This window comes from Melopsittacus undulatus, chromosome 1, assembly GCF_012275295.1.
Source record: "Melopsittacus undulatus isolate bMelUnd1 chromosome 1, bMelUnd1.mat.Z, whole genome shotgun sequence".
Taxonomy (NCBI): domain Eukaryota; kingdom Metazoa; phylum Chordata; class Aves; order Psittaciformes; family Psittaculidae; genus Melopsittacus; species Melopsittacus undulatus.
Window position 1 is genome coordinate 84,243,182 of NC_047527.1, and position 21,880 is coordinate 84,265,061.

At 39.7% G+C, this 21,880-nt stretch overlaps 1 protein-coding gene across 1 annotated transcript in view; it reads left to right on the forward strand.

Annotated features, from left to right (window-relative positions):
- Positions 1-21,880, forward strand: part of PHLPP1 (PH domain and leucine rich repeat protein phosphatase 1) — a 140,802-nt gene that overhangs the window by 101,478 nt on the left and 17,444 nt on the right. The window contains exons 5-10 of the mRNA XM_034062961.1: positions 1,943-2,089; positions 2,958-3,188; positions 4,997-5,199; positions 6,809-6,869; positions 8,683-8,778; positions 12,601-12,756. Coding sequence (XP_033918852.1) covers positions 1,943-2,089; positions 2,958-3,188; positions 4,997-5,199; positions 6,809-6,869; positions 8,683-8,778; positions 12,601-12,756 — 894 coding nt within the window. The remainder of the gene's footprint in view (positions 1-1,942; positions 2,090-2,957; positions 3,189-4,996; positions 5,200-6,808; positions 6,870-8,682; positions 8,779-12,600; positions 12,757-21,880) is intronic.

The following is a 21,880-nucleotide window of genomic DNA, read 5'->3' on the forward strand; positions in this document are numbered from 1 at the left end:
CCTCAAAAGGAAATCTGCTCCTTAGAGCACTCTTGTTTGTACTAGCAGTTGACTTTGAGGAAGATTTTTTGAGCAGTTGACAGCTCAAAGTTGACTTTGAGGGACAGCTGTTCGACCACAGAATCACCCTGTATTTCAGAGCAGTATATGTATGGTACAAATCTACAGCTGTCTTCAGGATAAATGCAAGGCTGTGCATTTCAGTTCTAGGTTCAAGATTTTTAAGTTGTTTATCTCTAAATAGAAGATTATGAAGGTATAGTGTTTAAAATACGCTTTTTTTTCTGTCTAGCAGCCCTCGTTAACATCAGCTACCTTACCCTAGCTCCTTTTTATTTTACAGATGCATTAGTAGTTGTTTCTGCATAGTATTTTTTCCCTGCAGCAGTAATTTGATTGCAAGATTTCATTTAGTCTCCATCTAACTCTGTTCCAGACTTCTCCTGCCTCAAGCACTGCACAGTGCGTTCAAAATCAGTGATAACTTTGGCATGATTTTTCCTTTTTTTTTTTTAGTTCTGCCACCTTTGCACCAAAATACCAATAAGCACAGTATTGCCTTGCTTGCTGCAAGCCTCTGTAAACATTAAGTGTGCTCACAGCCTGTCTTCTGTGGCAAAATCCATATTTTACTTACAACCCTCATTGAAATATGACACAAATGTGCTACTTACATTTTCATGTTGAGTTTTAGTCAGTGACATGAGTTTGATTTAGGCAATAATAAAGGTGTGTGCCAGTTGATTGCAGTAGCTGGTAAGGACTTTTAAGAGCCTTTCAGTGTTAAAATTCTTTAATCTTTTAATGGTTGATGCATTTTCCGCCCATGTTTTATGGTCAGGGAAGGGCAAATTGTTTTGAGGTAAGAATGTGCTGGGCCAGTGCAAAGGCTATGTATGGATGCACTGGCACATGTTGTCAGATATTGCTTTCATGTGAAATAGCAGCATTCATAGGTGCAGTTTTCCTTCCATCACCTTGTTATATAAAGACCTGCTCTCACAAATAAAGGACTTGAGCATTAACAAAGGGAAAATGAAGTCCGAATAAAAAGCCAGAAGAGAAACTTCCTCCCATCTATAGGAATCTGACAGAGATCTTTTCATTCATCCTTTTACTTGCCTTTAGGCGTACCTCCCAGTGGTTGTTAGGCAACGATAATAATGTTGCTGAACATGCAGGCTGACTAATTGGATTGTCCCCTTCTTGGGTTTTTTTTATTCAGACGGTCTTGGGTGTCTTTACTAAGGCACGCACATGCAAGTTGCTTCATTTGCTGATGTGATAAACCAAGGGGCTTTTAAGAGTACCCTGACATGTCAGGGACAGAATTATGAAATCTATGTGAGCTGTAACATTGTGCTGAAACAAGAGCTGAAGAATTTGTCAGTACAGAAGTTTTGCTAAATTCTGCTTTAGTTCATTACATTTCCCAGCTGTATTCAAACCAGGCTATTCTAATGAGAATTTCTGGTTGAAAGGTAGTATCTACTCACATAAATGGAGCTGAGCTGCACCACAAAATTTGTTGTTCAGAATTTTCTGCACCTTGTAACCCGTGTCAGTAAGGTAGTCTTACTAGCAAGAAACATGTTCAGAAAATCAGTAATGCTTTACTATGGGATGAGATGCTGCAGAAGAAACTGTATATATCATAAGGATGGCAAGGGTTTGGTTCTTGGTTACACTCACAGGAAAATCATTTAGTGTGTTGTTCAGGAGGGCCTGTTTCTCTTTGCCAGCTTAATGTGGGTGAACTCTTGCTACTGGTGTTGAACTTGAGTGTCTAATAGTTTCCTTGATTGTTCTGAGTACGTAAGCTAGAAATGCATGGGATTTGCATTTACACAACAAATCTTGTATTAATTATTGCAAGGTAACTTGGGGTGGTTTATGCTACACTTATTTGTCTCCTTTATTATTTTTTCTTATCTCACTTTAGATTCACCAAGTTGAAGAGCCTTAACCTTTCCAATAATAATTTAGGAGACTTCCCACTGGCAGTCTGCAGCATTCCAACCCTGACTGAGCTCAACGTGTCCTGCAATGCCCTCAGAAGTGTTCCAGCAGTTGTAGGCGAGATGCACAAGCAAGTACTTTATTAAAACTTAATGTGGACAGCCTGAAAATAAAGGCAACAAGCAGTTTCATGATACTCTGTACATAATCTTGCTATGAGAAACAGTTTGAACTTACTGGGTTTTGTTAGAGCAGATTGGCTTGTAGATCTGTATGGGAGCAGTTGTAAGCTGTGGATGGAGGCGAAGCACACCTTATGTGTCAAAGTTCTTCCAGTCGCCAGCATTTGACACAAGCGTCACCTAGTTGGTGAAGAAAATCCTTAAAAGTCCTTGCTTATCTGCTTCAGCCGTCATACAAGTTGCAGTTCTGAAGTTTCTTCCAGTACTTAAAGGGGGCCTAGAAAAAAGCTGGAGAAGGACTTTTTATAAGAGCAAGTAGTGATAGGCCAGTTTTCATTTTAAACTGAAAGAGGACAGATTTAGATCAGATAAAAGGATTTATGAAGATTGTGAGACATAGGCATAGGTTGCCCCAAAAAGCTGTGGCTGCCCCATCTGTGGCAGTGTTCAAGGCCAGGTTGGATGGGGCTTGGAGCAATCTGGTTCAGTGGAAGGTGTCCCTGCCCATGGCAGGGGATTGGAACTGGATGGTATTTTAAGTTCCTTCCAACCCAAACCATTCTATGGTCCTATGTTTGAAGACAAAAGTGTCTTAAAGCAGCCCATGTAATAGTTGCCAAGGCTTTTTAATTATTTGGTCTGTGTCTTCTGTAGCAGATGTTAAAGTGTTATTCCTTAAAAATTTTCTTTCTTCTGCCCTTTTGTTTATTTTTGTCACACTAACTTCGGCAGATCTGTGTATTCATAGGAAGGAAACGTGATTTATCAGGTCACTCACTTTCTTCACTGTCCCTTCTTCTCCCCTGTTTTTAATAGCTTGCAGACATTTTTGCTAGATGGCAACTTTCTCCAGTCCCTTCCTGATGAGTTGGAGCATATGCGTCAGCTCAGCTATGTGAGTCTGTCCTTCAATGAGTTCACTGACATTCCAGAGGTGCTGGAGAAGCTGACTGCCATGGATAAGCTCTGTATGTCAGGAAACTGCATGGATACCCTGAACCTACAGGTGTTAAAAAGGATGCCTCATATCAAACATGTGGATTTAAGGTAGGTATTTGGAAAAGGTGAAGAATAAGTGGATGTCAGTCATTGGTGTTGAAAGGTGATGTTTAGGGGGATCAATAGGATAATAAAATTAATATTTAATATTAATTAATACTAAATTAGTATTTATACTGAAAGATTAAACAAGACTGTATAGGACACTGGTGATTTCCTGCAGTTCTTGTTGCTGCAGTGTTAATATAATGTAAACAATAGTCCCTGACCTAAAAAGCCTTGGTCTGGTATGTTACAAATGCATGAGATGAAGAAAAAGGCAGTGAAAGTTGAAGGACAAAAATATAGATACCTTAATATTTCTAGGTATGTTAAGAAGACTAATCCACCATGGGTAATGTTATTTTATTGATACTTCACAGCGCCTAAACAGATCTTTACTACAAATGGCTCTGATATGAGGTGGTTCTTTATTCTCATGGTCTTCTGCGATCACCTGAGCAAGGCACAGTTCAGAGCCTGGTCCATGAGGTCGAAATAGTTATGAATTTTGGAACTATTTAATTATGCTGTTCAAGCAAATACTCAATGTATTGTACTGCTGTGTAGCTGTCAGTGTAAGTTAAGAAAACTGCTGAAATGGATGAATTCTGAAACGCTTATGGTGGGTTAAAATATGCTTGCGTGTTTATATGTGCTAAAAGCAAATAAAGTGGATTCGGAGTAGGGATGCTGTGGCTGAGCTCCAGCAGTGTGGCCTTGAGTTCCAGCAGTGCATTTTCAGCTTTCTCATTGTCTTCTGAGCAGTGGACAGTGGTTCTTGGTAGCAGTGTCTGGAATAGTGAACATCAAAGGTGTTCATAAACTGTACTTGCCGCACAGTGAAAGGATTTGCTTAAGTGAAATCAGAAGGAAGCACTGTTTGTAAATTGAAAATGTAAAAAGTAGTCTGTGGCATTACAGGGGAAATAGTACCCATTTTCTTTTACCTGGAAAATGTTACACAAAGGGAAACTCTTTGAAAGCAAGAGCAACAGTAGAACTGTAGATATTTGCCCTTCTCCTCACTAGGGAGGCTTAACGGGCCAGCAGAAGTTACTATACTGATTTTAGTCAGAGCTGGGAATTTGAAACTGAACACTTTGGAGTGCTCTGCAGCCTCAAACACTGCAGGGTTATAGATAATATCATTCAGTTGAAACTTCTGCAGAAGTTGTTGAGTATTGGCAATGTCAGTGCACTGCAGTGAAGATGTGATTAAAACCTGTTCTCTTTATTTGACAGACGCACTTGTGCTGGGGTTTTGCTTTGTTTTCTTTCTACACCCATTTTCAGGTCTCTGAATTTACTTGCTGCGGAACATGGTGATGTGGGAGGTGAATATATGGGAATTCATAAATCTCAATTTGGCCTCTCAGTAAGACAAGAGACTTCAATATCTGTAGGTTACTTGTATCTGCCAGGCTGTTCCAGCAGATGCTCATGATAGGCCAGCAGGAACTGTAGAGATTTTGTTCTTTTCCAAACTATTGGGCACAAATAACAGCCAGATCATCTTTTATTTTTATAGACACAATAATAGTAATACACCACCTTGCAGAGCTTTTTATCAGTAGTTTTTGAAGTAGTTTAGAAAGGAACTTGGTGTCATCATTCCTTCATCATGATGGATAAAACGAATGGATCCATCCTGCTTTTAAAATACTGTAACAAAGAGGAAAATATTTAAATCAACCTTGATGGTGAACCTGGAGGCGTGCTAGTTTAATCCCATGCACCTACGTGTAAAGTGAGCATTGGTTTGTCAACAGGAGCCTGCCATGCAACTAACTTTGTCTCCTTTTTTTGTCTGCAAGATTGAATTCAATTAGGAGATTGGAAGCCGGTGAAGTAGATTTTCTGCATCATGTGACCCAACTGGATCTCAGAGACAACAAACTTGGGGAGCTGGATGCAACAGTTTTTAACAACGTCGAAGTGTTACACTGTGAACGAAATCAGCTGGTAACCCTCAAAATCAGTGGATATTTTCTCAAAGCACTGTACGCTTCCTCAAATGGTAAGTGCATTTTCAGGGCAGCTCTGGTGTTATCATCTGACTTCTGGATTTGTATCTAGTTCTCTGTAGGATGCTCCTGGTGTAATCAGGAGGAATTGGGAAGTTCTGGGCATGCCGCTTGGATAAAAGGGTTTCATATGTGCTGTGTCAGTTCTGACTTTCAGAAGTGACTTTCAAATAATATTGAGCTACTGATTTGGAGGTGTGAAAAACTTGGCATTTGGGCTGAAATTCTATTCTCTATCAGCCGTGAGGGGTCTTGGAGTTGTCAGTCTTTGTGTTGTATTAATGTGTTGCTTTACTAAGGTAAATAAAGAATTTATTGCTTCTCCCTGGAGCTGAGAATTTTTGAAGAAGTAGCCATTTGTGAGACAAGCTAAAACAACATATATTTTTGCTATTGTCTCTAGATGCTTACTCTGGCCAGAAAGCTACAAAAGCTGAGTAACTTCATTTGTATTTTATAATAAAAGTAATGCAGGCTTTTCCAGTTGAATAACTTGTGTTCTGTGAATGGGATTTGTTTGATCTGTCTCTGGAAGCTGCTATTACTTAAAAACCTCGGTTTTCGCTACCATTATTATTTTTTTGGAGTAGCTTGGTATGAAATAAACAAAATGCAGGCTCAGAGAGCAGTGAATTTGGTGAGCATTCTGAACTGCCTTTAAAAGGCTGTAATCTTAATGATATTCAATCCTGTGCCTTCATTAAGTATTTATGCCAGCATCTGAGAAAAGTTAATATAATCTGAGCATGTGCTGTGCAGTTAGGGCTGAGAACCCAAGTCAACTGGTATCTTGCAATCAGCTGCCTTATTCTGTCTTGCTGCTCCTCCTGGCTGTCCTCTCTTTTTATCCTCAGCCACCTTGTTTTAGTCTCATATTCCAAAGGAATGGGTATGCTTGTTGTTACACTTTCACATCAGTGGATTTCCTGTAGACTTAAATAAATGGCTGCTGGTTTTGTTTCAGCCTCAATGCTAAGCACTGGCTACCTAAAAACCTTAGGATATGAAATACTTCTAAAGCATCCAAATTATAACATTACTAGCACTAGTTGAGGTGATAGGAAAGGACTATAAGGCTGCCTGAAATCAGGAAATCCACAGGCATGCCAAGGCCTATGTAATCTGTTGAAAAATACTCTGGATCTTGCCATGACCTGGAGGACCCTGAGGTATTCTGTAGCTTGCTGTTCCAGAGTGGGAGGTCTCATGTCCTATGCCTGTGCCATTTTCACTGACCAGTGAAAAAAGTGGAGCAGGTTTGTGACTGACTATTCTGGGCAGAGGGTGGCGGAGGTGAAGTTGCAGCTCTGGGACAAAAAAGGAAAAATGAGAATTTGCCATGCAACTTTGAAAATTCTCCGGTTTCTCTCACTGATCAGTTATGCAGTGTGTCCTAGCAAGTACAGCATAATATAGCAGATGTAATCAGACATAATGAAGAATGAAAATTCAGTTCACAAAGGTCCAAATCCTCAGAAGTTTTTTAGGTTACTGACTTGTTCTGAAATCTCTGGGTGTTAGCTGCTTAAAGTAACTCGCATGGAACAGCCATTTACGTGCAAAGCTCTATAATAATTTTTTAAATATATTTTTTTCTCCTAGAACTTGCTCACCTTGATGTGTATCCAGTTCCTAATTGCCTGGCTTATATGGATATTTCTAGGTAAGAGTGTGCTTTTCTTGGGCCTGTTAAATATACATCAAAGTAGGCTTATGGAAAAATGACAGGAATTGGGCCTTGAGATATAAGAATGATTTTCAGAGTTAGGATGGGCTTTTTTCTGCTGGGCAGTTCTTACCTCTTTCCTTTTTACAGATTTACTTTTATATTTTTTTAATACTAAAACATGCCTTTAAAGTTTCCCTAATTTAATGATTTCTTATAGAGACATAACATAATGTGCAACAATGACAGACATGTACAGAAGTTCCTTTCTGGGTATATCTGACATGTCACAAGCCCAGCAGAGGTGATGGTGTGATAGTTTACTTCTCAGTTCAGCAGCTCCTGCAGCTCATGGTTGTTCTTTGCATCGTGGCTGCTGTAGGAATGTCTTCATTTGCCATTTGAATGCATCCATAAACCTCACCGTAACAAGGGAGATAGGATAAGGAAAGAAATGGTAAAAGGAGTGTTCTAGTTTCTTTTACAGATCAGTAAAATACTTTAAACATGTGCTTAATGTCTGTCTTATTTAAGGAATTACTCATCTGCACACTGAAGGGATAATCTCATTAATTAAAAAGCATGCTTAATGCACTCTTAAGCTGTTGAGAGTGATTGTAACGATTAGTGAGTTAACTTGGGCAAGTGGCCATCAACTTCTAAGTTTCATCAACCATGAGTTAGTTATTTGCATTGTGCACCTAAATGTAACATACAGGTGTGACTAAGTGTGGGTTATTGAAAAGTGTTCTCGTAAAGCTGTGTTCTCCATTTAACTGTAAATGAAATTGGTGCAGAATGCATGATTTTGATCACAAACCCCTTTTTGTGCCTCAGTTCAGTGATGGCATGCTAACTAAATGAGCAGAGTGTCTTCAGCTTCTTGGCTGACTTGAAATTAGGGAAATCTGAGATCAAAAAGGAAGTTATCCAAGGATAAGAGGGGTTGGGTTGCTATCACGTATTTTGGTTAAAAGCTATTTCATGAATAAACTATAGGATGAAAGTACATGAATGATAATGAACATTGATTTATTTTCATGCTGTGTTTACAGTCCTGTTTCCAAATGTTAAGTCTTTGAGTGCCTGGATATTAGTGGATGCCCAGTTTTGCATCCATGTATGGTAACTTAGGTAGCGATTACATGAATACACATGCACATAATCTCTTCCATGCATTTTGTGCTGCTAGTTTTTGTCTTTATGGCAGGATACATGGGTGCCCCACTGTGCCTGGCTGCATGTTTTCTGTGCACTATTTGGTAAAAATTACCTCTAAGAACTTAATTTTTAGAAGGGTTAGTTTTGTGAGGACAAATGCGAGAAAAGGAAAACAGCTTCAAAGATACACACAGAGAAGATTTTGCTCTGTTCAGTGAGACAGCTGAAGAGTAGTAGAATGGTTTCAGGGCTGAATTTATGGTGGATCGAAGAGGTGTGTTTCAGCTGTGTAGGGTGTGAATATGAATATCTTCTGAGGAGTATCTCCATGGAGAGACTTCTTCAGCCTCAGTACTCTTGATATGCTGAATACTTCTTCCCCAGGAATTTGGAAGCAGCTTTTTCCATTTTCTTTGTGGCTGCACATCTAGGGAGAAAATAATGCTGTTAGCTTTATTGCCTCCTCACTCGACCTCGCTGCACTTGGTAGTGCCCTCAGAGAAGGAGGGGTGATAATAGTCTCATAGGAAACATACTATGTAGCAGATTTATTTCCTGCAGGTATCTGAGTCTCTCTTGAGGCTGTATTATTAATAGCCTTTACATCTTGATTATCGTTTAGTTACACCTCTTTGTGCTTTATTCATAGGAATCACCTGGAAAACCTGCCTGAGTGGGTGTGTGACAGCAGGAAACTGGAAGTGTTGGATGTTGGCCACAATCAGATACGTGAGCTGCCTGCCCGGTGAGTCTTGCAGACCAGTTGCACAATGTGGAACAGGATAAGCAATTCAGAAATAATTGCTGATTCAGTGTTTAGCTTGTTCCAGTGACTGTCAGTCTGTTTTATCTTTTGTTTGATTTTATTTTTACCTTGTGGGGTGTCATCATGCCTCAAGCTTCCACCCAGCCTTTCTTCTTTTACTTTCACGCAAAGAAAGCAGTGCCTTTGAACTCCATGTGGAAGTTTAGAAGCTGTTCATGTGTCTGTTCAGGCAGGAAGCCCTTCATTTTTAATACTGAATATTAAATATTTACAGCTGTATCTTTGCATGACAGATCCAGAACTTGTAATTCAGTTTAACTGGAGTCTAGAGACTCCAGTTCACAGTGCTGTTTGAAGGATAAAGGGTTGAGAGGATAAAGCCTCATCAAGCAAGCAAACTCCTGCAAGTAGAGCAATCGCATTCACTACAAAGATGATCCTCTTTGCCAGGAGTCTGAACTTAAAATTGATAAATACAACTACTAGGAAAGCAAGTGAACAGGAAGGAAAAGAGCAAGTTTAAATAACAAATGGCTTTTATTAAGGTTTTTTTTTATTTTATTTTCTACAGAGACTTGTTCCAGGGAGTATACTGGTCAGGTGCTGGTATTGAGAACTTTAAAGTCTCCGATTTCACTGTCAGCTGTCATTCTTGGCTGCTCTATATGCTGCAAAAGAGATGTTGTAGAAGGAGAGCATGCTAGACACAAAGAGAAAAATTATGTGGAGATGTGCAGAGCCCCTGAAGACTGTAGACAGCTAGTATGTGATAAAATATTACATATTTTCCTTAAAGAGCTGTACAGAACAGAAGAGCATCAGAAACCAAAAAGGATAGTTTTGTCTGGGTCAGGTGAATGTGCCATATGGTGCAAACCAGCAGTTTTAGTGTCAGAAATGAGGAAAGAATAGATTTCAGAAATGTGGGCAGAAAAGGATGTGAAGAGATTTACCAAGTAAACTAACAGGCTAACATGCAGACTATTTAGTCCCTCTTTTTTTCACACAAAGTGAAACTGTGCCTACTCAAAAGGTGGGGGGGCAAAAGTTCACTTGCCTTTCATTTGCACTTCATAACAGCAAGGACTGTCAAGGCACACCGGATATCTTTGGGAGATTAATGATTAGCTGAAATGAGGTACAGTCAACATCCCACTTGTCTCTCCTGCCATCTTATCATTAACCTCAGGAAATAGCTTATCTTGGAAACCTCTTCTTTGTAGTATGTGTCTAGATAGCTTAGCTCCTAATAACTCAATTTTAAGGCCTGGTCCAAAACATGGTCTTTGAATGTCTGTAAAACTTTAGGGAAACTTGCGTCAGGATTCAGATGCAAATGGCTCAGGTGTATGGACCTACTGTTGAGTGTCAGGCAAACACTAGTGCCCAGTGTGTTTATGTGCACTGCCATGTGCTTTTCCTGCTACACGGAATAGCATTCTGAAAACCTGTGGAGTGAGTGAGCAGGACTCTCCTAGGAGGCTGTCTGCAACTCTAACCACAAGTTCAAGCCTTGACTGACAAGTAGTTTCCTCGAAGGCTGAAGGTTGCACCTAATCTAAACAAGCTACAGTTGATGCTCTGTGCATTTACCTCTTGAAACAGAAAAACGATCCTTGAAGACAAAGAGTTGAAGCAGTTGAGATAGAGGACCATGTAGTAATCTTTATCTCAATTAAAGAAATGTGAACAATGTAAACCAGTCTATAATGCAGTCATTTCTCCTTTAAAAGTACTGAAAAATAACAAAAGGCTACTTTAGCTATGCAGTTGAAATTCAGTGTCATAAAACTGATGTTGTCAAAGATTCCCCAAAGGAAACTGAAATGCTTGAGTTAGGAGCTGACTGAATGACCTTTCTGCCACCAATGAGCAGATGTCTGTACGTGTTTTTGTTCCTTTCTGTGTGTGGTTTTTGTTGTTTTTTTTTAAGATCTGTTTGTATTCAACATTTTGTTGCTTTGAACAGTTGCTTATTAAAGGAATTGGTTGAATGCTTTCACCAAACCATGTTTTCTCAGAAGATGTTTATACTGAGTGACGTGCGTGTCCTCAGAACTTTCAGTCCCTTCAAAACTTGCAGTGTCTGTCCATAGGGAAGAGCAATCCCAGCATCCTGGTTCCCCATCCAGCTTGAGAACTAGGTGTCCCAGGCTCATCAGGCACTTGCTTAGTTAAATGTGTGGTTCTGATTTCTTCAGGCAGCCCAATTCCTTTGGTGCTTGTGTTACTTGGAAAATAAGAGAAAACAAACAAACAAATCCCTAAAGACGTACTTAGTTCTTCTGTATTATTTATAAAATAACTTTTCATGGAAAAGCTAATTGCTAAGGTTTTGGCCATGATTTGAACTGGTCTTGTTTTAAAATGCACTGCTCCCACCTGCCCAAAAGAAGCTCCAAATAGGTAATGTTTTTTTGGAGACATTGTCAACCAGTTCTGTTTTTTCTCATAATACTTGGTGGTGATGATACTGGCCAGTCTTGGTTTGGAAAAGCAATAGAATAAAAAGGCAAATCTGTAACTGAAAGAGATTTTTACAAGTAAAAGTGTAGTGAAACAAAAATGGTGAAATTATGAAACTTAATAGATACACTTATCATGGTATGGTTAAGCCTTTTCACTGTGTTGAGCTCTGGAATGATAACAGCTGGCTGTTGACTTGTGTCCACGGTCATAATGCAGACAATCCAGCTAACTGAGATAACTGTTAACACTGGCACACAGATACAGAGTATGACTGTATCTGTCAAGGGGAAAATACTTCATTGATTATTTTGGCACAATAATCCAATGACCTGATGTATTGTAGGGAAGGGTCAGGGAGGTTCTTTATGTGTATTTGGGTCATTGTAACAGGGAAGAAGATTTTGCTTTAATGCTGAGTAATTTGAGAGTCTTTGAAGCAGGTCAGCCTGATGCACAGGCTGCCAGGTTAAACAGTACAATAGTGGCAATGTAAGACAGGTGGCAGATGAAGAATTATCTTTTCTTAATTTGCTGAAAGTGGTTCCCCTTCTAATTCAAGAGTTGCTCTGTCTTTGAGGTCTTTAGGTGCAGATTTTAAACTCCTTATGACATGGTTTATTGTATGAATTTTAGCTTTAGAATTTGATCAGAACAGCTGTTTGTTCTTGTGTTTTTACATTGTACTCTTCTCCCCCAGTTGTGTCCATCCCCCTCCTCTTGAAAAAAAAAATGGAGCGGGGGGATGGGACTACAGGTCATCTATTGCTTGTAAAAGCTCAAGAAAGTAAAGCCGATTAGATAAATTTCATTTGCTGTAGAACTGGAAAGGAGGCTTTATGTTAGTCTGGTATTAACAGAAAAGGAAAATTGGGGGTGGGGAATTGCATTGGATTATGAGTCAGCACATGATGAGCACAGCACTATGGAGCTTGTGGGGTGACTGGTGATTTCACCCACACTCCTTCAGTTCTTCCATTAGCTAGGGGGATCTCACCCAAAATGTGCAGTTTTATTCAGCCTTTGTTAGCAGTTACGTCCTTCACTGTCATGCTTCTATATTCATGTTTTATACAGTGCAATAAGATAACCCTTTCTCACTACTTTCACTCATGAATCATCCTAAACCTCCTTTTCCCTGTCTCTGAACAACCTTTTCAAGAAGTTGGTGGAGAGTGGGAAGATATTCTTGGATCTGTGCGTAATTAATACCATGTCTGCTAATCAGTTGGCTGAATCACTTTCTTGTAGCGAACTGTGGGATCGCACTTAAATTCTCAAAGCAACTCTCTGGTTTAGATTTTTCTCATTTTTGGTACTTTTTGTTTCTCTCAGGTTGTTTTACAATAGTAGCTTGCGGAAGCTGCTGGCAGGACATAACATGTTAGGACGGCTACCAGATCGACTCGAGCGAACACAAGTGGAGGTCCTGGACGTGCAACACAACCAGCTCCCTGAACTGCCGTCTAACCTGCTTTTGAAAGCAGACAGGTAAATACATAAAGAAATTTGATTATCACTTGTATGTGAGAAATCTCGCTTTATGTGTTACTTCCTGGCTGAAAGGGTAATCTGAGGTTCCCCTCCTTTGAAAGTTGCCAAGCCTTGTGTGGTAAGAACAGATGTCGACCCAACTCACCAAAACACATTCTTTTTATTCTGGTTTTATTGCCTTATATGGTTGCTTCTTTTTCCCCACCAAGCTCCTGCTGAACACCTACTTCTTGAAATCTAGCTGTAAAGTAAAGCACATGCTATTTTCTACTACATACACTGAGATGGGTTAGTGGCAGTTTCTTTAAATACATATTTCTTAGGCTTGTTTGATGGAGTGTGAAAGCTTTTTTTCCCCTTTCAGTCAAAGGCTAGAACTTATTTATACCTGTCAAATAAAACAAAATCTGTGCATAAGGCTGTCAGAATAACTCGGTTATTGCCCTGTCCTTGCTTTGTGAATTTTTTATGTTTTTTAACTGTTTGCCACTAATTTAGTTTGTGTCGCCACTTGATTTGTTTTCTGGATTCTTATTTTTATGCTGCTCTTTCTTTAGAGTCTTCATAATCCTTCTTCCTGGATACGAATGTATCCTGTAAAGTGGCTGTGATTGAAATACGGGATGTAGCATAGTCTGGGGATGGTGGATGGGCTTGCCCTGCTTGATGTCAGTGTTCTTTGCAACCCTGCACTTCCACATCTAATCATGGGATTTCTGAGTGCTCAACCCATACATAACTTAACAGACAGCGAGATTGAGTACGGTGGGGTTTTATTTTGGATCCTAACTGTGATGAAAAGAATGTATAGTTCCTGAATTTTTGAGAGGTGGAGAACCAAAACTAGTGGTGATCTCACTGTCACAGCTCCTCTTCCAGTTATAAGAGTATTGCAAAACCCTTAGTTTTATACTGTTATTCATTCTGTCATAAACCTCTGGTTAAATTTATTGGGATTGACAGTGTTGGGAGTTGGAGAATTAGGTTGGTGGTTGAGATGGTTTCTAAATAAGCTCTTAACTCGAATTGAGCAGTAATGTTCTTAGGAATTTGTAATTTAGGTTAAAAAATATCTTTCAAAGCGTTAGGGTTACTAAGACAGGGTTTTGGTTCTGGAAGCCAGTATAACGTTTCAGCCTTGATTTGCTTTAAAGAACCTTTAGAATATTTTTGTACCTTGATTATTTTTTATTTTAACCACACTTTTACATACCTGTTCACATTTAAGTCTGCATAGGGTACCACCTTTAGAATAAATTAATTTTCAGCAGAGTTATTCTGATGTTAATTTACTATTTCAGTTGAGACTTTACATAAAAGTGCAGTCAAAGCATTAAAGCTTAGCATAGTTACTACTGTAATAATTGCAATTATCTGGCACATTTCTAAGTGGTGAAATTCATAGCCTGTTCATGTAGCAAGAATGTTTCACATCAGCAGCTCTGACAGTCTTGTGTATGACTTTTCAATCTATTGTACATTAGCGATTGTATGAACTTCAGAAGTGAAACCTTGCAAAAAGCCTTTTTTATAGGAAGTTGCAAAATTAGGCCAAAAAAGTGCTTTTTACAGGTCCCAGGTTGAAACTCCCATTTATGTACTTGGAAAGGAAAGAAACCCTTAAGTAAGTTTCAGAAAGCTACTGGCATCTTTGAAAGCAAAGAGAGAAGTTTTGTAAAAATTCTACAAAAATCAGATTGTAGGTCTAGGATGTAGTTTAGTGCAGTTTTGGCAATGAGAGAGAACCTGAATTTTTTCCACTGCAACTCATTTCTGTATCAGCATGAGTGTGGCCAGCAGGACCAGGGAAGTAATCCCCTGTACTCAGCACTGGTGAGGCTGCAGCTCAAATACTGTGTTCAATTCTGAGCCACTCACTGCAAGAGACTGGAGCAGGTCCAGAGAAGGGCAATGAAGCTGGTGAATGGCCCGGATGACAAGTCTGATGAGGATTGACTGAGGGAACTGGGGTTGTTTAGTCTGGAGAAGAGAAGGCTCAGGGAGACCTTATCACTCTCTACAACTGCCTGAAAGGAGGATGGAGCAGAGGGGTGCCTGGCCTCTTTTCCCAAGTAACAAGCCACAGGACACGAGGTAATGGCCTCAAGCTGCACCAGGAAAAGTTTGGATTGGATATTAGGAAAGTTTTTTTCACCTAAAAGGTGTTCAGGCATTGGAACAGGCTGCCCAGGAGAGTAATGGAATCACCCTCTCTGGAAATGCTTAAAAACCATGTAGATGAGACCCTTAGTGAAATGGTTTAGTGGTAGACTTGGCAGTCCTGGGGTAATGGTTGGACTTTATGATCTTAAAGGTCTTTTCCAATCTAGTTGATTATCTGATTCATCTATTTAAACTGAGCTACAAAGCTGTAGACAGCTTTCCTTTCTTTTTGTGTGATGCCAAAACAGGAACAGGCTAAAGCCAGGACTGGGGGTAGCTTTCCAAAAGTTTGCTGAAAGTGTGCTACTAAGAACTGGAGTTAAAAAAATATACTGAATAACAGTATAAAATATCTGATTCAGGCTAGGGGATTTTGTTCCCCTCTGCAGCTTTGATGTTGTGCAGCTTTTGAGCAGTACAGGGCAAAAGTTTTCACTCTTCTATGAGTGCCAGCAGTGTCATGTACCATCACAGGAGATGAGCAGAGCTTACCCATTCTGGCATCTTATCAGCACTGCAGCGTCCCTCGCTTGTGAGGATAATAGAAGCAATTGACTTAGATGGGCTTTTCCTCCTTTTTCCCTACCCCTTTACTGTCTTGGCTTGCAAATGGCTTGTGCATGCTGGTGCTTCTATGACTGCGGCAAAAGGGGTAACTGGGAAGAAAAATAAGATTAGCACACAATGTCAGAGTTTTAAATTTGGAATTTCCTACAGGAAATGTATTTTATTTTGTTTCCCAGTGTTTGCATCTGTCAGCAGAAATGGGTCTGGACCAGGGAAGGTGTTCAGAGGGTTTGTTTTGATTTAAAAAGGTAAAATGCTTCTCATCTCCAAGCATTCCCTGGGAAGCACAATCTGCGCTGCCAGACATGCCAAGAGAACTGGGTTTCCTGAGTGGTCTGCCATGGTCTCTACCCAGCGTGTGATGTTGGACAAATTACCTTATAGAACCTTTATCTCTCCATAAAATCATTTACCTTTTGCAGCCTTAAAAAAAAAATTATCTTTTTTTAAAGATACTCAGGTCTGTGCTACTGGCAGATGAGATCTTGTCTGGATATGAAGTCTCATGCTGTGAATGATAAACTTTCTTCTTCTCAGTCCTGCATATCTGACAAAGTGGGTGTGAAGTGCCTTGGGTGAACTTCAGCACAAGCACTGCTGGGCTTTGACATCTAGAACATCCGAGGAAGGGAGTGAAATCTGTGCATTGGTGCACAAAGAGACAATATCACTTTCACCCCAGAAACAGGAAAAATACTGAAAAACTTCTTTTCATAGCAGAAGTAAAAAAAACCTGCTTTTCTGCCTTAATCCTTCAAAAAAGCAATGGGAAGGTGTGATTCTCTGCTGAAGAGTATAATTTTGTTGGTCTGGTTTTAGATTAATTTTCTGTTTTAAACTGTTACTTAAGGAGAGGTTGAGGACCACCCTCTGAAATGTTTCTCTGACCAAGACAGAACTTGGTTCTGTTTATTGCACTGAAAGTATGCACATCTTGATCATGTTAGCAAGGATTTCTCTTGTAGGGTGGGGATTTTCTTGGCAAGATGAGCGCCACAGAGGCAGCCAGATAATCTCTTCATTTCTCATTACCAGATGCTGCAAAACCAGAGAATTCATGCAAGTGCTGTGGCTTATGGAGAAAACTCCCAAGCTGAGTCCTGAACCTCTGTTTCATGCACCTGCATTCCTCCAGCCTTCCATTTCTGTCCACAGCTTCCTCTGTTGTGATGCCTTTCCTGATTTGTCTGATTCTTGTACAGGCTTTTTACTGCTTTCCTTGACCAATTTGCAGCAGACTGCCATTTAATGGCATGAAAATTGTTATACAAAATCCTTTGTGAATCAGATGAGCAAGAATTCAAAAGGTTTAGCTGGCTATGGATGAAAAGCAATGGCAGTGGTCAGGGAGGTTTAAAAATGGAGTCACAGTGGTGAAGGGTGATGGTTTCCCTCTTGCCCAAGCTTTCTTTCCAGTTAGTATGAATATTTTCATTATAAACCCTTAAACAGCCATTAGACTATTTAAACCAGTTGTGTGGTGAAGATGTAGCTGAGATGTGCACAGCTTAAACCTTGGGCTTTGTTTTGTAGTGTCTGGTGGTGGCCAGTGTTGGTAGCTAAAACAGTGTCAGCTATTTGCCTGTCTCCTCTGCATGAATCTTGTTTTCGGCTTTGTTCGGTTGTTCTTATCTGTTCTGATTCTGTTTATTTGGTTGTTTTGATTTGATTTAATTTGTTTGGGGCTTGTTTTTTTTTTTTTGCTGGTGTTCTGGAAGGTGACCCAGTTAAACTTGCTCGTTTGATATTTGCCATTTCCACCTTTTGTGGCTGCTTCTTTTTGATGAAAGTATTCAGTCCTATCATGCATACAGGAGAAGTGAGGGAGGAAACAAAGTCAAATGAATGCAGACAGTTATTTGAGTGTTTGATGCACATACTTTCACTGCAGAAATGCTTAGCTGCATTTGTTTCTTTGCTGGTAAGTTAGGTTTTACAAGCACATATACTAGAAATTGGGGAAATCCCAGTTAATGAAACAGCTAAAGATAGGTTAGAAAGTAAGAGCTGAGGAGACAGCAGCAATTAAATGTGTTTTTTTGGCAGTCCGTCAACAGGAAGGGGATTCACTTGAATGTTTCCATCCTTTCTTTTTTTTTAAGAGAAGAAATACCCTCTTTTGCAAGGCTGGCAAAACTGCCTTCATTTTTTCTCTTTTCTTCCCCCTCCAGAGCACACTTAGCTTACAGGATCCTTCCTCACCCACCTGCTACCACAATTATAAATTATTTTAGGATTAAGCGATCAGAAATTGAGGGCATGTCTCTGCAGAAGGGACTGAAGAAGAAATTTTGTATTTTGATTGCTCTGTGCTGATGGGGATCTTGGGGCACAGGCCAAACTGGAGATTGTGATTTCTCTGCATATTCTCTTCTTGCAGCTGCAGTATTCTTTCCACTTCTTATCAGTACTTTCAAGCTAAGCACAGTGATTTTGATTTGCTGCTGCTTTGCCATTGGATGCAGTTGTCTGTGTTCCTTTTAATGTTGAACATTCCTAAGCTTTTTGAAGGACTTGCATTTTTCAATAATGGCTGTGTCAGTAGAAGAGTTTCTTCCTCTGCATTTGAAAGTTCAAATTGAGATCAGAATCCTCTGGGTTTAGATAGGGAATGCATGTGATTGCATATTGAGTCTGTTTTGTTGAATTAGATCCATGTCCTTGATTATAGCCTATTCTCTGGGACAGTGTTTTTTCTGATTTGTTTCCTGGAGAGGTTAAATCCAGCAAGGGATTGTACTTCAATATTCCATAAAACTGAAGGTGACTTATTCCGGACGGAGATGAGTGTTTACATTAATACCCCAAAGGAGAATTTACACCTTGTCAAAGCTGAAGAATTCTGGCATCTTCCTGCTAGCGCCTTCGTTTCTTCCTTAATCTCCGGCACTCTTTTAGTACTTGTTAATTCATGCTCTCCCTGCTATATTATACTCTGGTATGTGTGCAGGCTGCTGAATGCAGGTTTTTGTAGTGATGCTGTACTTCTTTTCATGAGCTTGTGGTATAGTGTGTGGGTGGAATTGGGAAGGGAAACAATTAATTTTGGACTGAGCTTTAATACTTGACATTCTGCTTCCATCTGATAAGCAATATGAGTGGGATATCTTCAAGGAATATGAATCAGTTTAGGTCCATGCGCTAGAGAAATGGAAACAGTTGTGCCCAAGTAAATTTCCACTGCTCTGGAGGGCATCTGTAAGATGTACCTTCTAAGGTAGCAGCTGGCACATTTCACAAGGATGAAGAAATAGGGGAGTGGAAATAACCTGGAGGAGGACTTCTGTGTTAAATCAGCATGAGGGAAAACCTGATGGGCAAGTACAAATAGATTGGACTTCTGTTTTTTTTCTTTTGACATAAGTTAATAGCACAGAATTGACAAAACATTGGCAGAAGCAGTCTCCTGGTTCGTTGTGTTCTCTGCCCAGAGAAGGGTGTCCCTTTTTGTTGCATTGTTGTTTTTTTTAATCCAGAGAATATCACGAAAGAATTATCGTTTCAGAATGCTTTCACCATTTTAATGCAACAGCTGGTCAAAAGGAACATATAAATAAGTAGCATACTCTTTTCTAAAAAGTTAATTTAAAGCTAATGATGTCAGCTACAGACAGATTAGTATGTGACTATCCTGAACTGACTATTGAGTGTTACCCAGCTATGAGTTATTACACTGGGGGGATAGGTGAGATACACTGCTACCACAGGGTTCCCGTTCAAGACTTTAGGCAAGATTTTGCTAACCACCTAAACCCTGTTCACATCAAGGCACTAAACTGTGTGTCAGGATAACAGAGATTTATTTCTGCCATTGGCGTATCACTTTCTGGAAGACTTGGCAAAAGGATAGAGATACAGAACAACAGATCTCCTCTCTACTTTTCCCCATGGGAAAATACATGCATTAAAACTGATTACTGGCAGGAATATGCAGATTCTGGCCACTCTCAATACCAGTGAGGGAACAGCTTGAAACTTCTTGTATTCCATCAATTTTGAAAGTTTATTAAAAACAGAAGAGCTTTTGTTGGATTAATTTTTCTTCTGAATATAAAATGGCTTCAGTACAGTAGGCTGCATTAACTTCAGCTTTATCAGAGCAATGTACCTTTTCTTACTTGAAGCTTTCAGCTGTGTTTTGCGCTAGCTGTACCTGAGTAAACTTATGTTCTCCTTAACTTCATAGCCACAGGGTGCTCTCTAGGTTATTTTTGGCTACATTTGGTTCTTAAAAGAAGGTACCTGTGAAATGCTCCAGGTTATTCTGCTGCAGCTTGCAAGAAATTAAGAAAAAAGTAGTTTCCTCTTCAGGGCAGAGGAGCATGCCCTTTCTTGGGGAATATTTTGCTGCCACTTCCTCATCCCCATCGTATTCCTGTGAAAGTTCATTTTCCCCAGCAGCCTTAAACTTTTTTATTATTTAAGCCTTTCCAGGCTGAGCTGAAGATGGCTATTTTGTACTAGGAGTGGTGCAAAAGATATTGTGGCTTTAATGTTAATCGAAGTGCCTTTTTTTGTGGAGAGAGACGACCATCATGCATATTAGAGTGAAGTTGCCAAAGTAATAATTGTCTGTACTTTGGTGTTTAATTAAGTACAGGAATCGTTGATGTGGTAGGCTTCAGTTTAATAATCCAGCTTTGAATGAGCTTAATATATTTTTAGTTTATAGCTAAAGGGTGAAATTGAGCAGCATCTTTTTTAGAATAAATAAGTAATTTTAAAACCCCTTTTAGCTGCTTACTCCCTTCCCTGAATTTAATCCTCCCTCTCCTCACTTCCTCCTCTGGAGTTCTACCACCCTTGTGAATAATGAATGAGCCTGAGGATTACACTGTTTCTCTGAAGCAGACTCCTCTGTGTAAAACAGCTAACCTAGTTTCGGTTCTGTGCAGTGCTGAGAGATTTCTGCTTCTAATGGAAATAGTGGGGGTTTTAATCTTTTGGCATTCCACGTGACTCTTCTGTAGCATGTCTGACACTTAATTGCTGCCAAGCAAATTTCAACCAGCTGCAAATCTTGCAAATCCATTTCATTCATTAATAGACCTTAAAGGTCAGTGTGGATTCCTGCATGCAAGGGAGAAGTTATCAATATTTTATCACTTTAGATTGATGACAGGAGCACGCCTACCTTTTGTGTCTCAATCAGTGGCTTTATAGGCCTCAGCCAGCTCATTTCCGAGTTTTGATTTTTGAATGCAGCTTTGCCCATTGTAGCTGCCCATTCCTGTTAGCTGGTAGGAGCAGTATAGCCCAATTTGAACTCGGTCACTGCAGACTGGCAGGCACACGCTTATTTCTGTATCGCAAGTTCTCTAAGGCAGCTTTTCTGAAAAGGGGAGGAAGGAAGAGAGAGGTCTTATTTTTGTTGAAAAGCCATGGTTGTGCCAGAGTTGGTTACTAAAGGATAAATAGCCTTATTTTCGCATTTCTTTGGCATTTCTTGTGTGAATTCTAGCCTTCAAGATGCCTACAGTGTTTATTTCTCCAGTGCTAGTGATCACCAAACTCCCTTAACAGAAACATGAATCCTCTGCCCGCAAAACTTGACTTGCAAGAGTGGGCAGTGCCCATACCTCAACAGGTCTTGTCCCCATCCTAGAAAAAGTCCTTTAAGGGAGAAAGAAAACCTGAATTCCTGTGTTGCTTCAGGCCTTGCTGCTTGTGGCAGGACTGCAGAAAATGTTGACAAGGGTTTCTGCTACTTTGAGGGGTAGGGAAAGGGCACTCAGGAACTACACAGAGGTCTGGCTGTCTTTCTGGATACATCAGCAGGCGAGTGTGTGTGTGTGTGTCTATATATACATATAACCCTTTTTAATTTAGTATACTAGTAGTCCTGTCTTTTAAAAATCTAAAAGCAAAGGACTGCTTGGTGTCAGGTTGGGGTTGGTTTTTTTGGTTTTTTGTTTTTTGTTAGTGGTGCATCTTTAGCTATCCAAATACACAAAGGGTACTTGTTCATATTTTGTAGTTGCTTTCAGGCCTGCAGGTTTAAACAAAATACTGCCTGAACCCTAGCTAGTATTTAAAATACTGAAAAATTGACTGGCTTTTTTTACCAGTGAATTCTCTTGAAGGGCAGCTATACTTTCACGGCTTGTTGGTGAATCAGAATTCATTTTCATGTGGAATGAATATGGAAATTATGGTAGTTTGTTATTGCTCTTACCTGTTGGAAGTACTGAGGTCTTGATAAGGGGTTGGAGGCATTTTGGCGTACTCAGTTTGCTGATGTATTCTTTTACCAACGTGATCAGAAAGTTTGTTCATAGAATGCAAGACTTTAAGCATTTCTATTTGTGTTGTGAACTTACTGCCTTTGACCTTTGCTTTATAACTATCTTAACTCTTAAAAATAGAGATTTTTATTTATACTTCTAGACAC